The 24,314-nt window shown below is 48.5% G+C and overlaps 1 protein-coding gene across 1 annotated transcript in view; it reads left to right on the top strand.

Annotated features, from left to right (window-relative positions):
• TRIM71 (tripartite motif containing 71) overlaps window positions 1-23,104 on the top strand; it is a 66,620-nt gene extending 43,516 nt beyond the window's left edge. The window contains exons 3-4 of the mRNA XM_047873958.1: window positions 14,153-14,287; window positions 17,499-23,104. Coding sequence (XP_047729914.1) covers window positions 14,153-14,287; window positions 17,499-18,950 — 1,587 coding nt within the window. The 3' untranslated portion in view covers window positions 18,951-23,104. The remainder of the gene's footprint in view (window positions 1-14,152; window positions 14,288-17,498) is intronic.
• Window positions 23,105-24,314: the final 1,210 nt, after the last annotated feature.

Below are 24,314 nucleotides of genomic sequence, written 5' to 3'. Positions count from 1 at the left end.
TTCCCAAGCAATAAAAAGTCGCTTCCTGGTGACTGAGACCCTTGTTTCTGTTGAGTCCCCCATCCCTTTGGGTTTAGGAAGGGACACATGTAACTTTGGGGCATAGAAAAGTTCTCTTACCATTGAGTGATAGCATGCCTGAATTGATTTAAAATCTTATTGCCTGGTCCAGATGACAAGGTTTTAAGAAAAAATCATGAGACGTTTTCCTTGTAGGAAAAGCTTGAAAGTCAAGGAAACATTGCTAATCATTGAGCAGAAATTGAATGAAAAGTTCACATTCTTAGAGCATTTGAATAAGTGAATTGTGTAAAAAATAAGACCTTTTTTGGAAGGGGTAAGGAATTGATCATGTGCTGTAAAGAAAGGGCAGAAGGGGGCGCCTGCCTAGCTCAGTGGATTCAGCATCCAACTCTTGATTTCTGCTCAGGTCATGAGCTCGCTGTTTGGGAGTTCGAGCCCCACATCGGGCTCTGTGCTGACAGTGCAGAGCCTGCTTGGGATTTTCTGTCTCTCTCTCTCTGCCCCTCCCCCCCCCCTCAAAATAAATAAAGTTAAAATCAGGAAGGGGCAGAAGGATAGTTCTGGGTTTTAATAAGTTTCTCAGCAGCTATCCTGTTCCTATGCATGATACTGAAGTGGTCTTTCTGAAGAGTCAGATTATCTGTTATTCAAGCCCTGTGATTAGAGGTTTGAGCGTCTGTTTCTGCAGTGACTACTTCTGGCATATTCTAACGCCAGAGCGGGCTGCTTTCTTCTCTATGCCTTCAGAGTGGTTCTTGGTTGCTCTTAAATTCTTGGTTGTCAGCATCCCCTTTAGCGCATAGTTGTATTTTATTTGTGTTCCGTTTTGGTGAGCTTGTGTCCCTGAGTGGTTGGTGGCTCCCCTTTTTACGGCAGTGGGGACTTCGTCCGTTGCCTTACCCTGCTGGTGTCTCCTGGACCTGGCTGCTGTCAGCATCACCTGGGGAGCCCCAAGACCTGCTGCGTTTGGGTCCTGCTGCCCCCCCCCCCCCCCCCCGACTGTGGCTTCATCTTATTAACCCCTTTCTGTCCTTGGAGATTGAGAACACTCTGGGGTCCTTGAGACATGATTCACAGAATTGCTGGTGCTCTCCACTTTCTGGGATCAGCCACTCTGGAAAGAAGAATGAGTTGTCATGATTCGCTAGAGACGTAAAGAGAGACCTGTGATCTGTGATTGCAATGATGAAATCTCAAGGAACTGGAACTTTGAGAATTTCACGGAGAGAAGTAGTCGGACAGAGGATTTTGTCTGCCATGCTTAACTTCCTGCAGCGAATACAGTCACTGTTAGCAGACAGTCTGCTGTGAGTAATAAGAAGAACCTAGGGGTGAGATTCAAATATCAGCAGTACTGCTGAGCTCAGTGGGGCATTTTGGGGAGGAGCCAAGTGGCAGGAATGAGATGGGAAGCTCAGTTTGTTTAATCATCTGCATGGCCACATCCAGGTATACCTGCTGAACATCATCTGCATAGATTGTGAATTGACTGCTTCAAGGTCCCTGTGTAACTGGGAGTGGGGGGCGGGGAAGGCACCCTTTTGGGGCTGTTGGTTGCAATTCTTCGGAACCTACTCTCAGCCAGTGATCCAAAGATTGGGGTATGATTGGACAACCATTTCTGTCTGAATGTTCTTATCAGGTTCTCAGTACATTGACTATTCCTAAAACTATCTCGTGGCCCTCTAATGAAAGTGGAGAGGTTCATACCTGCTAAGAAGTCTCCTGAGTGTTAGAAAACACGGCCCTTCTTTTCCCTCTGAGTTAACTCTGTGATGCCTTTGGGGGAGGGAGGGGGAACTGAGGTAAAGATGGAGAACAAGTTAGTTTTGCTCAAGTCATTTGGTGAAGGGTCAGTTTGTTCCCATGTGAGCCTTAGAAACAAACCGTCTCCAACGTCAGAAGACTGGTAGGGACCCACTCTTCATTGTGAACAAATGTTTTGCAAATGGGTTCCTTCTAGGAGGTCAGGACATCATTGAAACTGATTTAGTGAGAACAAGGAGGAGTTTGCTTTTAACTGAGCCCCTGCTTTTGTATTTAAGGAAGAACATAGTTCTGAAAGCTTCAGGTAGAGTTCCTGTCTCAGTGATGAATCTAAAAACCATTTATAAAGTACGCCTGGAAGAAGTTGGAAAAATCCATCACTGGCTAGCACAGGGTAGGCTCTGGTTTATTTTCATAGACATAATTAAGAATTAAGACTTGTGTGCAAGTATACAAGTGTTTTTTCCTTTGTTGGTCACTAAGCAGTGGAAAGGATGTCCGATACTGAGAGGTTCCCCACAGGGTAAAGAAGCGACCTTGGAATGCCAGGAAAGAACACTACTTTGGGTGCATGGTGCTTCAGGCACTTGGTTTCTTGCATTGGTCAATGTTCATGAAATAAATGGCCTAACCACATAATTCATACACTGCCATTTAATAGCGTTTATATTAGAGAATACAGCAGATAGTATGAAGGCTGTTTTTGTTTTGTTTTGGTGTTAAGTGGGGAAGGGGCAGAGAGAAGTAGAGAGAGAATCCCAAGCAGGCTCTGTGCTATCAGCTTGGAGCCCGATGCGGGTCTCAAACTCGGGAATCATGACCTGAACTGAGATCAAGAGTTGGAACGTAACCAACTGAGTCACCCAGATGCCCCTGATTTTTGTTATTAATGTGAACACTGGAGAAGGAAGGAGGAACATAATTAACAAAATTTGGGGGAGTGGTAAGCTATTTTAAAACACACATCTAACTGGTGCACACACACACCCTTTTATACATCCCTTAACTCCATTTAAACTAAAATACAGAATGATTCCGGTCACAGGGTAAGAGATTCTCTTTTCTTTTGCAAGGACATGTAAATCGCAAGTTTGAGGGGCAGCTAAGCCACTCAGTGGCTTAGTCAGTTAAGTATCTGATTCCTCTCAGGTCATGATCTCACGATTCATGAGTTTGAGTCCATAGGGCTCATGAATGAACATAGAGCTCTCTGCCTTCAGCACAGAACCTGCTTCAGATCCTCTGTCTCCCTCTCTCTCTGCCCCTCCCCTGCTCGTGTATGCACTCTCCCTCTCCCTCTCAAAAATAAACATTTAAAAAATAAAGAAGGGGGTGACTTGGGCCTAGATCATGATCTCCTGGTTCGTGAGTTCGAGCCCAGCATCAGGCTCTGTGCTAACAACTCAGAGCCTGGAGCCTGCTTCCGATTCTATGTCTCCCTCTGTCTACCCTACCCCACTTGTGCTCTGTCTTTCTCTCAAAAAGAAGTAAGTGTTTAAACTATTTTTTAAAATAAAAAAATAAGTTGCTAAGTTTGATTTGGACATCGTTGGTCTAAGAAACTGTCCTCAACTTGTTCATCTACCCTTTCTTCTTTTGTTGTTCATTTACTCATAATATTATTGAATAAATGCATCATTTGGGAGCTTTTAAATACTTCTCGTGTGTATTGGCAAGTCAGGTTCAAGAAGCAGGAGATATCCTGGAAGTAAGCTTTATTTTTGCCAATAACTTAAGGTCTCAAACTGAGTAAGAAGTTGTAAGGAATAGTTGTAAGAGATTTAAATTATGATAGCAAACACCAAAATAAAATCCTAGTCAGGGTTATTACATGGAAAGGAAGGGGACAAGTATTTTAAAAAAAAGAAAACGCCAACTGGAGGTAGATATGTTAGAAGTGATACAAGGAGGGTGCGTGAGTGGCTCAGTCGGTAAAGCCTCCGACTCTTGATTTCAGCTCAGGCTGTATCTGTCTCACGGTTCAAGATTGAGCCCTGTGCCCGGCTCTGCACTGATAGCATGGAGCCTGCTTGGGATTTTGTCTACCTCTCTCTGCCCCTTCCCTGCTGGCTGGCATGCTCGCTCGCTCTCTCTCTCTCTCTCTCTCTCTCTCTCTCAAAAATATACTTAAAAGAAGCAATACAAGAAACTTATGCATAATTTTAAAGTCTTTATTTTTTGTAAGTAATCTCTACACCCAACATGAGGCTTGAAGTCACGACCCTGAGATCACGAGTCACATGCTCTTCTGACTGAGCCAGCCAGGTGCCCCCAAAATGCATGCATGTTAATAGGAGAACAGCAGACTAGCAAATGGGGCAGAGAAATAGTTACTCTGAAAAGATCATAATCAGTAGGCACAACTTTTAGGAAGGAAGAGACCACACAGGCGAAGGAATGAAAGGGCCGCAGACACCTTGCAAAGACACAGCCTGACCACTTCATATAAAGTACAGAAGTGTATTCAGCCTGAGCAGTAACCAGTCATAATGACACCAGAGCACTACTTTGGATAAGTGACGGAGTAAGTACACCACACGTAATCTTTGTGAGTGGGAGAGCATGTTCTGAAAAATATCCAGAGCTTTAAATATGGAAGGAACTCCGTCCTCTTAATAGGAATCTCCAAGGCCGTGTCCTGCCTCCTGAAGGTGCAGCTTGTACCAGTAGGAAAGGTCAACAATAGGAATTAAGGTTTTTCAGCCCCTTACATTCATAGAGTTTGGGATCATGTTATAATACAGTGTTAACTAAAACTAGGAAACCCTGAAATTGGTCCAGGAAAAATTATGCAAAACAAGTAAAGATGCATGAAAAAAATTATGGGAGGAAGTAGAAATAAGCCAAAATAGGAATAGTGGCGTTTTGCTGATTATGGTGGGACTGAGGCAGTTTTCTTCCCCCCAGTTTTATTGAGGGAAATGGATATTCAATGAACTGTACGTATTTAAAGCATATGAACACATATATATTCAACGTGTATTTCACCCATGAAAACACAAGTATGTCAAGGTTAGGAACATGTTTATCACCGTCAAGTGTTTTCTTAAATTCTTGTGATAGGACCTGCTTTCCAGGTCCCAAGCAATTTATTCACCCCATTCTGTCATAGTTTAGGATTTTGTTGGTTTTAACCCGGGAGGAAATGAATTTAGCCATGAGTAACAGGCCTTCACCCTGCTCCCAAATGTGGTAGCTTAAATATGCAAGGCGTTAATTTCTCCTGTTTCAAAAAGTTATTCTAGAGGTACAGAAAGTCATTGGGGAATCCTTCAGCTTTGCTTCGCCATTCCGAGGTGTTGACATTCATACCTTTGGCTACAAATGGCTGCTGGAACTCACGATATAGCATCTATATCCTGGACAATTGAAAGGAAACAGGCATGCTCCCGCCTTTTATAGAGATTTCCTAGAAGGCTGCATGGCACTTCTCAATTGTTCAAAATCCAGTCTTTTGACTGCTTCATTCACCAGGGCGTTTTTCCTTCCAAGTGTTTATTTAAATTCCAGTTAGTTAACATACAGTGTAATATTAGTTTCAGGTTTAGGATTTACTGATTCGTCACTTAAACATACAACATCCAGTGCTCATCACAAGTGCCCTTCTTAATACCCATCACCCATTTAATCTAGCCTCCCCATCCACCTTCCCCCCAGCAAACCTCAGTTCTCTATAATTCAGAGTCTGTTTTATGGTTGGCTTCTCTTTCCCCCACCACATGTTCACCTATTTTGTTCCTTAAATTCCACACATGAGTGAAATCATATAGTATTTGCCTTTCTCTGACTTATTTCACTTAGCATAATAGACTCTAACTCCATCCATGGCAAGATTTCATTCTTCTTTATGGCTGAGTACTATATGTATGTGTATATATACTATGTGTGTGTGTGTGTGTGTGTGTGTATATATATATATACACACACACACACCACATCTTTATTCATTCATTGGTCGATGGACGTTGGACTCTTCGTAGTTTGGCTCTCATTGGATAATGCTGCTACGTATAACAGCAGGGTGCGTATATTTCCTTGAATCAGTGTTTCTGTATCCTTTGGGTAAATTCCTAGCAGTGCAATTGCTGGATCACAGGGTAGTTCTATTTTTAATTTTTTTGAGGAACCTCCACACTTTTCCAGAGCGGCTGCACCAGTTTGCGTTCCCACCAAACAGTGCAAGAGGGTTCCCCTTTCTCTGCATCCTCGCCAACATCTGTTATTTCCTGGGCTGTTAATTTTAGCCATTTGCAGGGGCGTTTTGATTCAAGTTCGCTAGAGCTTCTGTTACTCTTCATCTGATAACTAGTATTAGTGAGTAGTAGTGATAAGAGTAAAGTGGGTGTTGTGCACACTGGCTATCTTTGCCCTACCCTTTTCCTGAGTTCCTTTATTGGACTTGAGTTGCCTACCTGGTTGAAAGGGTAAACGCTCTTCGTGTTAAACTACAGTGATAAATACCGCACCATTTAGCACAAAAATTAGAAGGACTGAGCTTGATGACTAAGCATGACTTTCTTAAATTGCACAAGTGAAGATAAATGTAAGTTAATCCAGACTTTCTGGACTACCTTGGTTCTCTGACTTGTGTTTTGTTTGATCACTTTAATAGACCATGCACCCTGCAGCATTCCTATCTGCCGCTATGGAAAGTCTATCCCAAGGAATGCTGAGGATGGCTACTGTTTTATATGAATTTATACAAACTAACTCAGAAAGTAGATGAAAGAAACATTTTTTTCTGTTACAGATCTGGAAATGGAAGAACAAAATTTAGTCGTTATGCTTAAGATCCCAGATCTCCTCAGCCATAGGCTTTGTCTTTTCACCAATAAGAATGAACAGTCCTGGGGCGCCTGGGTGGCTCAGTCGGTTAAGTGTTCTGCTTCAGCGCAGGTCATGATCTCATGGTTATTTATTGAGTTCAAGCCCCGCGTCGGGCTCTGTGCTGACAGCTCAGAGACTGGTGTTGGCTTATGATTCTGTGTCTCCCTGTCTCTGCCCCTCCCCAGCTTGCACTCTGTCTCTCTCAAAAACAAATAGACATTAAAAAATTTTTTTCAAATGAACTGTCCCTGTTTCCTGAGCTCTACTCTGTTTTAGGCACTGGAACAGGCACTTTCTCCAGTATGCGAGGTTTGGGTGTTTGTTCCATTTGGCAGAGAGAAAATTGTGCTTGAAAGCGACTAAGCAACCCCCCAGAAGTCACAGTGGCAATGAGTGTACACAAGTGTGAGGGACTCAAGTGCACCGTGACCTAATTGACCTAATTTTTCCCAGGCTGTCTTCATGAGGATCCTTGGTTGCAGTTGAATGAAAGGAGATGAATAGTCTCAGGGGACCGGGTGGAACACGGATGGATGGGGCTTCAGGTGTCCAGGGACTCAGACCTTGGTGCCAGCACTCGGTCTCTTAGCTCTGCCTCTCTCCATGGTGGCCTCGTTCTTGCTGTTGAACGTGGTGGGCATACACGGAGATGCCTTCCAGTCTTGCAGTATTGCAGCAAGCTATCCTCAGGGGGAGAGTTTTCCTTTTCCTCTCCTCCCTGTTGGGGAGAGGTTGGAACGTCCGTTTGTAAAATTGCGGGGAAGGGCCCTTGATCGACCTGGCATCCTTCATGCCTCCTTGGGCACTGCACCTGGAGGCACTATGATAGGAAACTTCCTTTGGCCTAAATGAACGAGCACGAACACATCCCATAAGTAAAGGATGCTTCCGCCAAATCTGCAGTCAGATTTAAGTTCTTACCAACCTTACCTTTGCATGAGTATCCATGACCGTTCACAATATATCTGCACTCCGTACAACTTGGGACTGGTGTGTTTTCATTTCCTTCTTACCAGCTTTTGTTTATAAAAGACTTTTAAGAGCTCTGTTCCCTTTCTTCAAACAGGCACATTTATCCATTATTAAATTACAAGTATTGGATGGACAGTTGTCTGTGAACCACGGTTCCTGAGATAAAACTCTGAGAGACTCATTACTTGTTTTCATTTAGCTTGAGACACTTAGTTCCAGGAAAAAAAAAAAAAACACCCAGAAGCAAATCCTTCAATTAATTCTATTTAATCCTGTATAGAGAATTAACTCTGACAAAGGGTCTAGAGTTGTCTACAACGAAGGAAGCATGAAAGATGTCTGTAGTGTACCTCATCGATGTTTTAAGACTGATCACTCAATTTTTAGGGCTTTTTAAAACCTTTTATTACTTTAACTTTGACTCTTCCTGGAAGTAAAACTTTTTGGTCACTTACGTAATTAGAGGGTTTCATAAGGTGCACTGATTCCCCTGGGGTGGGAGAGATGTCTATAATCAGGATCAAGACACAAGTTGCTCTCGTAAAGGGAGCCTTGATTTTTCAATTAATGTATTTATCGCGCTTAAGATGCCATTGATTGTAATATGCACGTTTATTTTAGATGTACCTCACAAAGGGAAAGCCCCACTGACAGTTTTAAGACGAGTCTTAGTTTCTTTTTTTTTTAAACTTTAATTTTATTTTTTTAACGTTTATTTATTTTTGAGACAGAGACAGCGCATGAACAGGGGAGGGGCAGAGAGAGAGGGAGACACAGAATCGGAAACAGGCTCCAGGCTCTGAGCCATCAGCCCAGAGCCCGACGCCGGGCTCGAACTCGCGGACCGCGAGATTGTGACCTGAGCTGAAGTCGGACGCTTAACCGACTGAGCCACCCAGGCGCCCCAAGATAAGTCTTACTTTCAAAGTATTAAATGTGATAAAATTACATTTTAGAGTGAACTATGGTATCTCCCATGTCCAGTTTTCTGCTCTGTGAGTGTGCAGGTGACATTGGCATTCTCTGGTATTCTTCTGCCTGTTGGGACACTAATGATACCAGTCACCTGACCACCCCTGTTTCCCCTAACAGACATCATTAATTGCTTTCTGTACTCTTCCCTCAGAAACCCACTTGGCCTCCACACTGAGTGACCAGCACTCGGCTGGCACACTGATTTGCCTACCCAGATGGAGACCCTCAGCTTTCAGATGTTAGACTGAACCTGCCAGCTCTAAATGACAACATTGGGGTGCCTGCGTGGCTCAGTCAGTTACACGTCTGGCTCAGGTCCCATGAGATCAAGCCGGGTTGGGATTGTCTCCCTCCCTCTCCCTCTCTGCCCCTCCTTCGCTCACACATGGTTCTGAGCACTCATTCTCTCTCTCTCTCTGTCTCTCAAAATAAAAAGGTTTAAGAGATAACATGAGGGGCGCCTGGGCAGCTCTGTCAGTTGAGCATCCAACTTTGGCTCAGGTCATTACTTCATCATTCATTGGTTCGAGCCCTGCATTGGGCTCTGTGCTGACAGCTCAGTGCTTGAAGCCTACTTTGGATTCTGTCTGTCTCTCTCTCTCTCTCTCTCTCTCTCTCTCTCTCTCTCTCTCTCTCAAAAACGAATAAACATTTTAAAAAATTAAAAAGGATAACATTTTTCTGGGGTGCCTGGGTGGCTCGGCTGGTTGAGCGTGCAGCTTCAGGTCAGGTCATGATCTCATGGTTGGGGAGTTTGAGCCCCACGTCAGGCTCTCTGCTGTCTGCTCAGAGCCTGCTTCAGATCCTCTGTCTCCCTCTCTCTGCCCCTCCTCTGCTTGTGTACGCGCTGTTCTCTTTCTTTCAAAAATAAATTAAAAAAAAAACAAAAAACTCCTTCTCTAGCTGCATGCTTGTTGGGTAATTTTTGTTTTCCCTTCTTTATTGTAAATTGAATGTTTCTGTTTTTGAAATTTACCCAGCTCTTTTACCCACTGTCATTTTCCCCCTCCCACCTGCCCCTTGTTTCCTTCAAATGCCCTGTGTAGATAATGGAAACTAGTTCAGCAGGTCCTGGTCTGCACATCTTGGAATGCAGCGCTTGACCGGACTTTATATGATTAGGAAAAGGACGCTATATTTTGTCTCTGCACGCAGGGCTTTTATGACTCTCAACCCAGGGAATGAGCCTATCCTTGTGCACTTGGGGATCGCTCAAATTACAGTAAGAGCTTTGTACCCCTTCTACCTGATTGAAAAATAGAAGAAACCGTCCTTGTCACAGAAGGGAAATCAAGACCCGAGGGCCTGCTAGGGACCTGGCAGGGAGCAGACCTGGCTGGGAGACAGTAGGGAGAGAGGCGAATAGACACTCGTAGCCAAAGAGGGCAGTCCTTGCTCTGTCCTGCGGGAACGTAAGCCCGTTACTTCCATTTCCTATGGTTTTTATGGAGAATCAGTCGGTATATGATACGGCGTTGGTATAAATAGCAGCTTGCCGCCTCTGCTTTCCGTTGAGGAAGCTAAGAAATCTATGGGCAAAGGCTTGGTTGCCTCGGTCATGTATTGACTGGGACGCCAGCTAACGTGTCTGAAAACAGGGTGTGTGGGTTACTAAGGTATATACTCTGCACGGAATCTGACCCCTTCGCACTTGTGCCGTGTGGTGCTGGGCTGCGGCCCTGCAAACGTCGTGTCTGGAAGTCGGGAAAAGGGACTTCCTTCTTCCGTTTGCCTTCCTGCTCGTAGCAGCATTTCTTCGCCCTGGCAGCAGAAGTGGCAGTTTCCAGCTTTTGCCACTCCCAGAATGAGCTGGGCATGGCCCCTGGTCCCTGCTTGTAACCGCGTCTCTTCTCTGTGTCTTCCTGGCCCAAGGGTGGTGGCTGCTTAGCAGTTATGGTCTGCCTCTCGGCCTCCATATGCCCTTTGCCCCGACAGTTCTCCACTTCCTGTTTAACCAGATTCTCTACACTAAATCATCTCCGTTTAAAAAAGTCTGGTGAGGGGCGCCTGGGTGGCGCAGTCGGTTAAGCGTCCGACTTCAGCCAGGTCACGATCTTGCAGTCCGTGAGTTCAAGCCCCGCGTCAGGCTCTGGGCTGATGGCTCAGAGCCTGGAGCCTGTTTCCGAATCTGTGTCTCCCTCTCTCTCTGCCCCTCGCCCGTTCATGCTCTGTATCTCTCTGTCCCAAAAATGAATAAACGTTGTAAAAAAAAAATTAAAAAAAAAAAAGTCTGGTGAGGTTTCCCATTTTCTGAATCCATCCTGACCGCCTGAGACCTTTGAAATCGACCTCGCACATTTAGGATACCTGTATGTATGCATTCAGTGATTGATCGGTCTAAATTTTGATCGTTCGGTAATTTGGGTATTTCCATCTGCTTCAGTTTGTTGGCTGCTGTTTCCTAGGGCTGCTATAAGAAATTACCATAAACTGGTGACTTAAAATAGGAATTTATTTGTGCAGGATTCTGGGGGCTAGGAGTCCAAAATCAAGGTGTCAACGTGGCTGTGCTCTGAAGGCTTTAGGGAAGAACCACTCCTTGCCTTCTCCAAGCTTCTGGTAGTCACCAGCACTGCTTGGTTTTCCTTGGCTTGTACCTGCACGGCTCCTAATTCCTGTCCCTGTTGTCATGTGGTCTTTCTCTGCGTGTCTGTGTCTTCACGTGGCCTTATGTGATGATCCCGCACTGGATTTGGGACTCCCTCTAGTCCAACATGACCACATTATAACTCGTCAGCCTGAAATTGGGGGACGCAATATATTTTTTTTAATATTGATTTATATTTTTTAAACCTTTTTTGATCTTTCACATTTACTTATTATTGAGAGACAGAGAGACATAGAGTGTGAGCAGGAGAGGGACAGAGAGAGGGGGAGACACAGAATCTGAAGCAGGCTCCAGGCTCTGAGCTGTCAGCACAGGGCCTCGAACTCAGGAGCCATGAAATTCATGACCTGAGCTGAAGTCAGGCTTAACCAACTCAGCCACCCGGGCTCCCCAGAGAGAGAGGGAGGGAGGGAGAGACAGAGAGAGAGAGAGGGAGAGAGCAAGCGAGCAGCGGAGGGGCAGAGAGAAAGGGAGACACAGAATCCAAAGCAGGCTCCAGGCTCTGAGCTGTCAGCACAGAGCCGGACACGGGGCTCGAACTCACAAACTGCGAGGTCATGACCTGAGCCTAAGTCGGACCCTTAACCAACTGAGCTGCCCAGGCGCCCCTAACAGTGATTTATTTTTGAGAGAGAGAGAGAGCATGCAAGCAGGGGTGGGCACAGGGGGTGGGGTAGAGGTGGACTTTACACTGACAGCAGAGAGCCTGACCTCAGGCTTGAACTCACAAACCACGAGATCATGACCTGAGCCGAAGTTGGATGCTTAACCAACTGAGCGCCCAGGTGCCCCTGGGGGAGACAGTATTGAACCCGATATACTTACCTAGTGCTTTGTTAAAATAATGGCCATGGCCGTAGACATTAGCACGGGTAAAACATATCGTGGACTGTGTAACTAGCCCCGCATTTCGTTTGATATGCAATGCAATGACACTTAGGTAGGAAAGGTGGAACAGAAACACGGAAGGGGTCGTTCACTGCCAGTTTCAGGAAGGAAGTGGCATCTGAGCTGAGTTGTAAAATGTAGGCTGAATTTGGAAGAGACTGCATTCTAAGCCATGGATAGTCTCTGAGCATTCCAGATCTGCCCGAGTGCCACCTCTGATCAGCTCAGTGGATTGTTAGGCCTCACAGGGAGGGGCAGAGGATGCCATGAGCAGTCAGCCACGTCAAGCAAGGGTGCTTTGGAGGCAGTTGCGATGTGAGTGTGACTTTCATGCCATTGGCGCGTCACCTAGACTGAGAGCATTAACGGGGGTATTCCCTGTTGTAAGCGACTGTTTAAAGAGAAGCATAGTCCTACAAATAAGGGTGCTCATATGTGTTGTCGGGTTCCATTTATGTGAACCATCCAGAAGAGACAGCGGTGTGGAGACAGCAGAGCATGGACGCCGTGGGGAGAAGGGAGGTGGAAGACTGTCTAGTGGGTGTGGAAATGTGCGGGGCTAGATGGCTGTGATGCTTAACATAACTCGGAAGGTGCTAAATACCACTGCGTTTTATGGCCTACGTCTATTACCACAATTTTTTTTTTTTTTTCAACGTTTATTTATTTTTGGGACAGAGAGAGACAGAGCATGAACGGGGGAGGGTCAGAGAGAGGGAGACACAGAATCGGAAACAGGCTCCAGGCTCTGAGCCATCAGCCCAGAGCCCGACTCGGGGCTCGAACTCACGGACCGCGAGATCGTGACCCGGCTGAAGTCGGACGCTTAACCGACCGCGCCACCCAGGCGCCCCTATTACCACAATTTAAAAACAAAATTGGGCAGGAAGTGTGCGTGGGCCTAGGTGCAGGACTGTGCCTGTAAGCCGGGAGGTCCATGGGATGAAGGGGAAGCATGCTTGAGGTTCTGATGCAAGTGTTGATCTGCAGAGCGCTGTTGATAAGGTAAACACGATGTCCTACTCGGCCAGGGGCTGTGCTGAGCTCCCTCTGTGGATTATCCTGCCTTTCCCTCCCCTTCGCCCAGGCTGCAGAAGGCCAGACCCTTGTCCGAGGCCTTGCAACTACTGGAACGTGGAGCTGGGGTCTGAAACTGGGGTACCCGACTCCTAGGATGACTCCAGCCTGCTTTGCCCAAGACTGCCTCAGTTGTATCCTCCACGTGCCGGAACCCCTTGGTCCAGGGTGCGCCCGTGGTTGGTTCCTGAGCCCAGACCAGGCTCCAAACCCTTGGTGCTCCTCTAGGCCCCTCCTAATTTGGGACACCCACCCTAAGACCTGTTGAGCACCGTCAGCGGTTTGGAATCCCTGATTTCATACCTCAGTATCTCAAAGAAATCCTTGTGGCTTTTCAAGACACATCATGTAATATTAATGAAAACACTGGGCCTTCTGTCTTGATTAATTTTTTATGAACAATAATACGTCTGATTAAACTGGCTGCTTTACTAGGGCTGCTGGTACAGGGTGGGGCACACGGTGGTGCGGAGATGGTCTGGCGAGCTGACTTGGCCACAGGGCGCGCTTGGTTTCTCTGGCAGAGCAGACAGTCCCCTGGGTCACTTGGGGCTGGTGCTGGCTGGAATGAGCTGAGCTGCTAACCCTTTGACCGCAACGGGAGGCCTGCAGCTCCCCCACACCTTCGCCCGAGGGCTGTGTCGGCCTGCGGGGTCTTCCCTGGTGGCCAGTAAGGCCAGAAAGTCTGTGGGGAGTGGCACATTTCACATCCGGTCCTCCTTCCCGGTTTTCGGCCGGGCCCCGCTACCCTGGGCTCCCGGTGTCAGAGTAGCTCTTAACGGTCCTGACGTTCGCTGTGTAGGTGCCGTTTCCCATACGAGGAAATCCGGCATTTGCCCGCACCTCCCTCGGTTCCATGCCGGACAGGTGCACTCTCTCCCCGCGTGCCTGCTTTCTTTCCAGGGAAGCGGGCCGAGTGGTCCCGGGGCCCAGGCCGTGAGCTTTTCGGGTCTGTGACTTGCTCGGAGCAGCGGAGGTCCTCCTAACGCCGTGAGCTTGTTCTTGGTTTTCCAGCTGAGCATCGAGCAGGCCCAGACGGTGGCGGAACAGGTGGAGATGAAGGCCAAGGTGGTACAGTCGGAGGTCAAAGCCGTGACTGCGCGGCACAAGAAGGCCCTGGAGGAACGGGAGTGTGAGCTGCTGTGGAAGGTAAGGGGAGCTCGTGCACCCCTGCCCCGGCCTCCGCGGCTGGTGGGTTTTCAGTGAGCTGCAGAGAGCCCATGAGGATTTGAGCGTCTGCTCGCTTCCAGACCCCAGCTGGAAGCCAGGAGGCTCTCCACGGATGTGGTTGGGTATCCTCAAAAGGAGACCGAGAGAAGGGGGCACGGTCGAGAGTGTTACGAAAGCAGGCAGGTGGGAAGCATCCTTAGTTTTGGGGTCCGGCCTAGTTGTACTAACTGACCCCCTGTCTCCCACTTGGGAGGGCAACACGTGTGTGCCCGCTCTTTAGATGAAATCAGCTGGCAGGAGCCGTCTCCCCACCCAAGTCTTCATGCCAACATTGTCTTCTCTGATCTTCCCTCTGCCCTCGGAAGAGGAGAGAATCTGTTGCCTGTGAATGGGTCTGAACTTCAAGCCAGTTCATCTGTAATCACGGTCTCTTAATACATGAATGAGACCATACACGTTGCTGAGTAAAAAGGGTGCACTTAGGTGTGTGCGTGCTCGTTTTAATCATCTAAACTATGTGAAGGTAGAGATGGGATCTCAGTTTCTGAAAGTGATCCTCACCAGTGACTGTGCCCTAAAATGTTCTGGAAGGCTGCGTTGGAGTTGTGCGTGGCGTTTTCCATTTAGTTAGCTCACAGCCAATTGCTTTCTGCCTCTGCTGGCTTCTCAGGAAATAGGACTCAGTTGCCTTTTGATGAGAAGTGAAGAATCCTTGGGTGGAAGAAGTCTCGAGATTTTATTCAGCACATATTTTATGGAGGCACCTTTGTGGGCCTGACATGGTTTTCAGACACTCACGTGCCCCCATGGTCTGCCAGGTCACGCCACCCACGACTGTTAATTATAGCTGAAAGGGGCCCGCTTTGTGCAACCTGAGAGCTCTTTGGGGAACTCTGCCACAAACTTGCTCTTCAGGATTTGCTGATGAAAAGGCCTTTGTGCAAAGGAGTTTCTCTGCGCATCTCACCTTAGGTACCCTCCCTCCTGTGAGGCCGACTCCTGCCCTCTCCCTAAAGGCAGTTCTCTTTCAGGGGGCTTGGAAAGCAAGTTTTTAGTCTTGGAGAAGCAAACTTGGAAGAAGAGTCAGTCTCTTTTCTTTTGTTTCTGCTTCATTTCTAAAAACTCATTCTCCGATAACCTCTGAAACAAGCTCACTCGTTCGGAACACAGGTACCTAAGTCCCATTTGTCTTTACTTTTTATTATTATGCCTCGCCCTCCAGATTTTGTGGGAGTCCCACTCTCTTTTACTAATTACTGCCTTTCTGCCCCTCCCAGCAAAGCTTTCCTACCTGTCTCTGCTCGGATACTTCTTTGTTATACAACATCTAATTTTCTTGCATCACGCATTACTGAAGGGATTTGAGTGCCAGGTGACCTGGTTTTGTGTATCTAGATGTTTTTTCATGCCTGTGGCTTACACATTTCCAGGGGATTCGGCTACCTTGTGGGATTAGCTGCAGCCACCTCGTTGAGAGATCCAAACCAAAGGCCAGAGGTTTGGCCCAGCGCAAAAACAAAGGAGAAAGCTGCTCTTTGATCTGTCCCCACACGTGTCCTGCTCCCAGAGCCGACAGATGGAAAATCATGAATGGGTCAAAAATCGCATCATTGCCCCCACCAAGGGAAGATCGGACTGAAATCCAGGCCCCCCCCAGCAGGAGACCCTTATTCTGAAATAGTCTTTCTGTGGTATTGTCATCAGCAGAGCTCTCAGAAGTCGTGATTCTGTCTGCAAAATGGCACGAGTCAGCTGGGTGGCACCTTTATTCCCATCACAGGGGAAATCACTTTAAATTGGAGGACTTTTACTGATCTGACGCAGAAACATGGAGAAGTGGCTCTCTTTCATTGGTCAGAGTGAACCCCATGCTCCCAAGTAGAGTGGCTTGAGACCCTCAGAAGCAGGGATTATTTGGGGCAGGTCTGATTTCAGGTTTGTAGATCACAGCAATTTGGATTTAAAGGGCTCCTTTGGAAATACAGGCCAGTGGTTTCCAAAGACTTCTCTCCAAATTTGGGGTGTGGGGCCTTTCTGTGGAGGCAGAAAACCATGGAGATGGGATGTGTGGCCGGGCAAGGGGGTACAGGTTGTAATCTTGAATTAGGTTCTCAACAAATCCCTTTGCTCCCTCCACATACAGTCCTTCTTCCTCTCAGGGGCGGGGGCCGTAGAGAGAGGGAGAAATCTTTGAAGAGATTGCAGGCTCTGTGGCTGCACTGAAAATTCAGCCCTTCGGGAGTGCAAGACTGGCCTTGTGTCCACTGGGAGGTCCTGCTGCGGAGGACAAAGACCTTACTCTCTGTTGGTCGTTATGCACCCCCAGTGCCTGGCACAAAGCAGGTGCTCCATAAGCATTGGTTTTGTGGCTCTTCTTCGCTTTTGATTTTGATTTTATTAGTACAGGAATAATGAGAGAACTCCGTATGTCCTTTCCCCAGATTTACTGATCATTTTGCATTTTGACCCATTCTCACCATTCTACGTGTGCACTCTGTATGTGATTTGAGCGAGAGCCAGTTGGCATGTTGTGGACAGGATGCCTCTTTACCCTTAAACACTTCTTCTGTGTTTATTTCCTCTGAGCAAGGGCATTCTCCTACATCATCACAGTTTCTCAAAATCAGGAAGTTCAACCTTGGAACCATGCTAGTATGCACCGGTCCCTGCTCCGTGTGCACCAGCACTGTTCTGTGGGGTCTTTTTGTTTTTGTTTGAGAGAGGGAGCACACCGGTGGAGGAGGGGTGGAGGGAGCCGGGCGGGACAGGGGAAGGGAGCGAGGATCTCGAGCAGGCTCCATGCCTAGCCTGAGCCCTCAAGCCCTAGCTTGGTCCCACGACCCCTGAGATCATGGCCTGAGCCAGAATCGAGAGTCGGATGTTTAATGGACTAAGCCACCCGGGTGCGCGCCCCCCCCCCCCCCCCCCAGCACCGTTTTTAAGAGCAGTGCCCCCCCCCCTCCCCCGGTCCAGGATCCTGCAGTGCAAGCCGTAGTACCGTTTTCAGTCCTCTCTCGTGATCTGGGACAGTTCCTCAGCCTCCCTCCGTCCTGGGAGTTTGGCCGTTTCTGAAGAGCACAGGCCGGCCGTCCTCGTGCGCCCGCACCAGGTGTGGGTCTGAGTGACCGGTGCCGGGCCGTGCGTCTCGCTCCCTTGCCTGCCTCAAAGCCTCCGTGCTCTGTCCCTGCAGGTGGAGAAGATCCGCCAGGTGAAAGCCAAGTCCCTGTACCTGCAGGTGGAGAAGCTGCGGCAGAGCCTCAACAAGCTGGAGAGCACCATCAGCGCTGTGCAGCAGGTCCTGGAGGAGGGGCGGGCGCTGGACGTCCTGCTGGCCCGGGACCGCATGCTGGCCCAGGTGCAGGAGCTGAAGACCGTGCGAGGCTTCCTGCAGCCCCAGGAGGACGACCGGGTCATGTTCACGCCCCCGGACCAGGCCCTGTACCTGGCCATCAAGTCCTTCGGCTTCGTCAGCAGCGGGGCCTTCGCGCCCCTCACCAAGGCCACGGGCGACGGCCTCAAGAGGGCGCTCCAGGGCAAGGTGGCCTCCTTCACCGTCGTCGGCTACGACCACGACGGGGAGCCTCGCCTCTCGGGGGGCGACCTGATGTCGGCCGTGGTCCTGGGCCCCGACGGCAACCTGTTCGGTGCCGAGGTGAGCGACCAGCAGAACGGGACGTACGTGGTGAGCTACCGGCCGCAGCTGGAGGGCGAGCACCTCGTGTCGGTCACCATGTGCAACCAGCACATCGAGAACAGCCCCTTCAAGGTGGTGGTCAAGTCGGGCCGCAGCTACGTGGGCATCGGGCTCCCGGGCCTGAGCTTCGGCAGCGAGGGCGACGGCGACGGCAAGCTGTGCCGCCCCTGGGGCGTGAGCGTGGACAAGGAGGGCTACATCGTCGTGGCCGACCGCAGCAACAACCGCATCCAGGTGTTCAAGCCGTGCGGGGCCTTCCACCACAAGTTCGGCACCCTGGGCTCCCGGCCCGGGCAGTTCGACCGGCCGGCCGGCGTGGCCTGCGACGCCTCCCGCAGGATCGTGGTGGCTGACAAGGACAATCATCGCATTCAGGTCTTCACGTTCGAGGGCCAGTTCCTGCTCAAGTTCGGCGAGAAGGGAACCAAGAACGGGCAGTTCAACTACCCTTGGGACGTGGCGGTGAACGCGGAGGGCAAGATCCTGGTCTCAGACACCCGGAACCACCGGATCCAGCTGTTCGGGCCCGACGGCGTCTTCCTGAATAAGTACGGCTTCGAGGGGGCTCTCTGGAAGCACTTTGACTCGCCCCGGGGCGTGGCCTTCAACCACGAGGGCCACTTGGTGGTGACCGACTTCAACAACCACCGGCTCCTGGTCATCCACCCCGACTGCCAGTCCGCGCGCTTCCTGGGCTCCGAGGGCACGGGCAACGGGCAGTTCCTGCGCCCGCAGGGTGTGGCCGTGGACCAGGAGGGGCGCATCATCGTGGCCGACTCCAGGAACCACCGGGTGCAGATGTTCGAGTCCAACGGCAGCTTCCTGTGCAAGTTTGGCGCCCAGGGCAGCGGCTTCGGGCAGATGGACCGCCCCTCCGGCATCGCCGTCACCCCCGACGGGATGATCGTGGTGGTGGACTTTGGCAACAATCGGATCCTCATCTTCTAATCCCGCTCTCTGGGCTTCTGCGTTGGGGTGTGCGCGTCTCCCTCTGTCTCCGTTGGAATTTCAAAGAAGAAACAGTCTCAGGGAAATTTCTTTTTTTCTTTTGTTGAAAGAGAACAAGAAGAGTACAACATTGCTTAAGTCCTACCTCATCTTTATTTTTTTTACAGATGAATGTACTTCTCTTTTCTGCAGGGATTGAGCCTGTGACGTGATAATTTCTATCTACCTCATGAATCTTTGCATTTCCTTCCCCAGCAGCCCCTCTGCCCTCCTCCCCACCCTCACTCAGTGGAGTTCACGTTTCCCTCTGACCCTCCGTGGGGCGTGATATGCACAAGCCTGGCGTCTCTGTGGCTGGGCGGGGGGCACTGGATGTGTGTGGTGGGGGTGTATTCTGTAGATTGAGCCAAGGAAACATGAAAAAACTAAGTAAAAAAAAAAGTGAAAAACTATAAAATGTGGAAAAATAAGATTTAAAAATGCTTCATTATAGAGTATTTGTGTTCTGGAGAATACTGTGTTTTGGGGATTAGATTGTGTTGTGTGATCTTGATCTTTTTGGGAAACTTTTTGATTTTTTTTTGTGTTTTTTTTTTTTTTTTTAAATGCTGCAACAGAGAACTTTTCTGTGTTCTCCTTTTATACCTCAGTGTGTTTATCATCCTGTTCAGCATCTTTTCTTATTCCTAGAAAATGTGGCTGTGTCTGTGGCTTGCTAGCCAAGAAAAGCAGACTGTTCTATTCATATTTTAGGATATGTGATCCTTGTTTCCTTTAAGGGACGTTGGGTACACCTGCGTGTTTGTGGGTCCGAGTCATCTTACGCCAGAATAGTAAAGCTGCGGGTGATGTACCACCACCCGAAGAAACGTTTCTTCTCACGCTTTGGTTTCTAAAAAATAGATGTAGCTTTAGGATTTTGGATTAAAAGTATTCTCAAAAGTTAAGTACTCTTAGTTTGCTGTTGGTTATAAAGTTCAGTGGAAGGAAGAAGAAAATCAGCCTCGTTCTCAGAAAAGAGGGTATCCGGCCCGCCTGACCGGCTGACTTGTGTGCGGGCGGGCAGGCGAGTGCCAAGGTAGCCCACCTAGAGCACGAGAAAGAAACAGGCTACCCCGGCACTCTGAGGGAGGGTGGAGGTCAGCCCCCGACCCCGGCTTGAATGTCGTTCTGTTAATGCGAGGTGTTTCTTTTCCTAAGAAGAGGAGGCAAAGAAACGACCTTTTACTTTAAAAGCACAATTTTTTTCCTGCTTTGGAAGTTCAGGGAAATAGAATGTTTGAAAGTCAGACGGGAACAGCTCACCCCCGCACCCTCTGCCCGGGTCGCTTTTGCAGAGCGGTCTGCTTCCGAGCCACGCAGTAGTAGGACCTCGTGGTTCACGTGGATTTTTTTTTTCCCCCAAAGGCCTTTGAATGTAAAGGATTTGTAAACCAAATTGCCCCAACCCAACACGTAGGATGCAATGCCTTTTGTGAAACCTCTCTCGGTACCAAAGAATGAACGCTTAAGCCAGGCTCCCGCTGCAGAACTGTGGGATGGCGTCCGTCACTTTACAGGGTTGGATGGTTGTAAGCCGGACTCGGGTACAGAGCCTTGTGCGTCTGGGCATTATCTGTCTTTCAGGTGGGAAGTAGGTATAGCTGATGTTCTGCTTGTGAGGACCCACGTGGGTCCCTGCATTCCCCCAAATACTGAGTAGGAACCAAATTCCAGAGTGGCACACCTCGGGAGGAAGAGGTGGTCTCTGACGATGGGCTTACGGGGACACCTCTTGTCGAAACAGAAGGACTGTCGGGTCAGCTTCTGTCCCCGTATGTATGAGAAAATTACCCTTGCAATATGGACGTAGTTTTAAACGAACAGAAAGAGCTAACATGTGCAGAAATGTGTTTTCTTCCTCCCGGAGGAAGAAAGGGTGCCGGGGGCAGCATAGCGAGCCAATCAATGGTCTCCTGGACGTGTGCCACTTTCAGGGGACCCTAGGTCTTCCCCGTCGCGTTAGAGCAGGGTTTCTGAATGACCAATGTGGGGAAAAACTCATAAAGGAGAACCGCATGCAATAAAGGATCCAAAAATTGGACGGTAGCTTCCAACTGCTGCCTCCCGGCTGCTGTGTTTCAGGGGGAGGAGGCGTCCGGAAACCCTGTTTTGGAAAACCGCCTTTTACTGAAGCATTTGGTATTGAGTCCTTCCCTAGTTCCTATTCAGTTGCCTCTTATTCGCCCCTAGGTTCTAAGTCCTTTGGTAAAGGGTTTGTATAATTAAACATTTTTGTTGTTTTTTATTTTGGAATAACTTGGTGCTGACCTTCCTCCCTTCGCCCTCTCCCCCCAACCACCCAACAAACCACCCTTTAAACACCAAAGACAACTGGTTTTAAATGCTTACGAAACTTTATTTTGAAGAAATGGGTCTTGGAAATTCTTAGAAATGTTCTCGGAAACCTGGGACGAGTTACTCCAGGTAGTCACTACCTTTGAGTCTCCCATCTGTGTTCTGATCCTGCCCTTCCCGGGGCCCCCATAAGTGGGGGGGCTCGCGGGACCCGAGTGAGAACTTCTCTTGGTGAGCGGCGGTAACGGGAAACTGCTGAGTTAGCATTTCTCTGTGGATTTGGTTGTAAAGCCAGGGTTTCCACACGGGACCGAAATGATCGGGTCTTAGTTAATAGACTGACCAGTTTGCAGGCTCAAAGCTAGTAGGTCCCCCCTCCGGCATCAGTGTGGAGGTACGAGGTGCTGCCTCTTGCCCTCGGGGGCGGGACACCTCCTTACCTTCCTGCACCCAAAACTGGGCGTCGCTGCCATTTGAGAAGCATGGTCACACTTGGGAAGCTTTTGTTTCTAAAACACTGGCCATCTGTGGCTGCCCATGATTGACTCCTGACCCACAGGGATCGGTGCGAAGCACTTTGGAGTGTGTTTGTTGTACAAGGTGGAATGCTCCAAATCGAAGAGCGAGGAGACGAGCCAACATTTGGAACTCTGGTGTGAGTGAGGCCGCTCAAAATAAGGGTTTTTAACTGGATATCTCCTGCCTGTTTATGAGGTGATGCTAGGGTAGGTAGGAATTGGGTCGAGGAGAGGAGTCTTGAACTTGAACATGGTGAAAAGATGAGGGCGTGGGTGCTGCGAAGGAGGAAGGAGTATAAACTTTCTAATGAGTAAATGTGCTGTTCAGACAATACTCCCCATGTTTGTCTGATCTGCTCAGGTGGCAGGGTGGCATGGGGCGCAAGGTCGGTTTATGCTTGGACAAGATCCCAATTGGATATGGGTGTGTAGGTTTGGGTATCGAGATGGCTAAGTAAACCGTGGGTAAAAACCACTTTTGGTTGACAGAGTTGACATTTCAGAAGTGTTAGTCTTTAAAAATAAAAAAAAAAAAGTCTTCTCTCTGTAAGCTTGGTCATGGGAAGCAGTGCTGTCTGGGAAACCTGTGCTCTCGTGCGGCCGGCAGGTGGCAGGAGATTTCGCCGGAGCCCGTGGTCCCGGGTGGTCCCCAAGTGCACGCGAGCTCCTTGATTGACGGATGCCCTTAAGTCTAACTTATTTGGGGGAAACACCTACAAGGGTACCATAAACAATCTAAATTGTGTGTTGGGCCGAAAGAGTCGCCAGATTTGAGGCACTTTGTTGGAGTTCTAAGAGAATGGCTTGCGATTGGCTCGTTCGGTTTCGTTCTAGTTAAGCCAAAGCTTAATGATTTCAGGGGGGAAGTCTTTTGAGGCTTGAAGCAGCAGAATACTCTTTGTGTATGTGTCGTCTTCCCTTTTGGAAGAATTCTACAATTGTTGTGTTCTGGTAGATAGCGGAAGATACGCCAAAGTTCTACGCTTGTTTTTCTGTTTCAAAACAAAAATCCAGTGGTGCCAAAAAGTACTTAGGGTATTTATGGAAAACATCACTCTCCTTGATTTTCCCACAGTCTGGGGCTGTATAAAAGTCAAACGCTTGTACTCCGTGTGAGGATGCCCTACAGCCAGGCCCTCCTGGAACTCGAGCTCTCTCTGGCTTCCTGCAGGCCAACGGCACGGGACGCCCATCCCCTTCCACACCACACCATTTGCTCGTGTTTAGTTTCTACCTCACTTGTGGCGAAAGTCATCTACCTCATGTTAGCATCTAACGGGTCTCTGAAAGGCATAGTGTTAGTCCCTGGGAGGGTGGGGGGAGGGGGAGGCGTTGGGAAGCTACCTCTGGAAGAAAACGTTTTTCTAAATCCAGAACTGATTTCTCCCAGGAGAAACGTCTGATTGACCTTGAAAAAGAAACTTTGAGACCAGATATTCCTGTACTCAGGCCAGCGTAGTCCTCAATCCCAAGTATTACTTACGATCTGGCCTTTCCACCCCAGTAGAAAGTACGCGCGCCATTACCTGGTCGCTCAGTATTATGAAACTACTGGTCCGCCTGACCTGTGTGAGGACCTAACTGCAAATGAAGACCTTTAGGTCTCTCTCTTCAAGAGAAAAATATTTTATCTATAGTTTGAATGTCTGCAAATGTACCCTTTTAGGAGCAATTCTAAGGATCTAGTTGCAAACCTCAAATGTTCGAAGGGAACGGGAATCCTTTAGCCTTCACGATTGTACGTGTACCTTTTCCGGACCCAGCGGGATGTTCATCACCAGGACCTTGCGGCGGCCACTGCTTTACTGAACAGTGACTGGGTGAAGTGTGTGTTGCTCTTTTGTTTTGTGTTTAATTGTTTTGTTTTCCTACCAAAGGTAACATGTTGACGGGTTGTTCTTTCCTTTGTTCTTTTTTTTGTTTATTAAATACTTGATGAAGTCGAAGCACATTACCATGATATGCTGTGTTGTGTCTCCACCTCTCTCCTTCCCCTAGTCCATTTTTGTTTCGGTTGGAAGAGAGGGTCCTAAGACCACTGTAATTGCTACGAATTGGGTTTAAAAATGTCATGGTGAAGAAATACCTCAGTGATGTCTATTTTTAAAACCGATCTTACGGGTTCACAAGCCAGCCTGGTGGGATGTTTTCCGTCATCACTTAACCAGTAATGGTTCTAAAAGTTTTGTGTATCCACACGGTCTTAGACCTCCTTTTAATGATTGTATTAACTCCCAAGCTCAGGTAGTATTTTCCTTAAGGCTCTGTCTCGGAGCACACTGACTGAATGTTAACGTGTGTAGCAAAGCGTTTACTTTCTTTAAATAACCAGCTCTGTCTTAGTCCTTTATGTGTCTAGCAGTCTGTAGTTGGTTTTCTTCAGAGGAAGATTTTTCACGTTGCTGGGATGTTCTTGTTTCTAGGGTGGTAAGGTTTCTTCCCTCCCCCCGGCCCCCCATTCTTTTCCCTTAAAATCAATGCAGGTGAGAGGGTGGGCGGTGGGTACGGG

The sequence above is a fragment of the Prionailurus viverrinus genome, chromosome C2, assembly GCF_022837055.1.
Source record: "Prionailurus viverrinus isolate Anna chromosome C2, UM_Priviv_1.0, whole genome shotgun sequence".
NCBI classification, from domain to species: Eukaryota; Metazoa; Chordata; class Mammalia; order Carnivora; family Felidae; genus Prionailurus; species Prionailurus viverrinus.
This window is presented reverse-complemented; position numbering and strand designations above follow the sequence as displayed.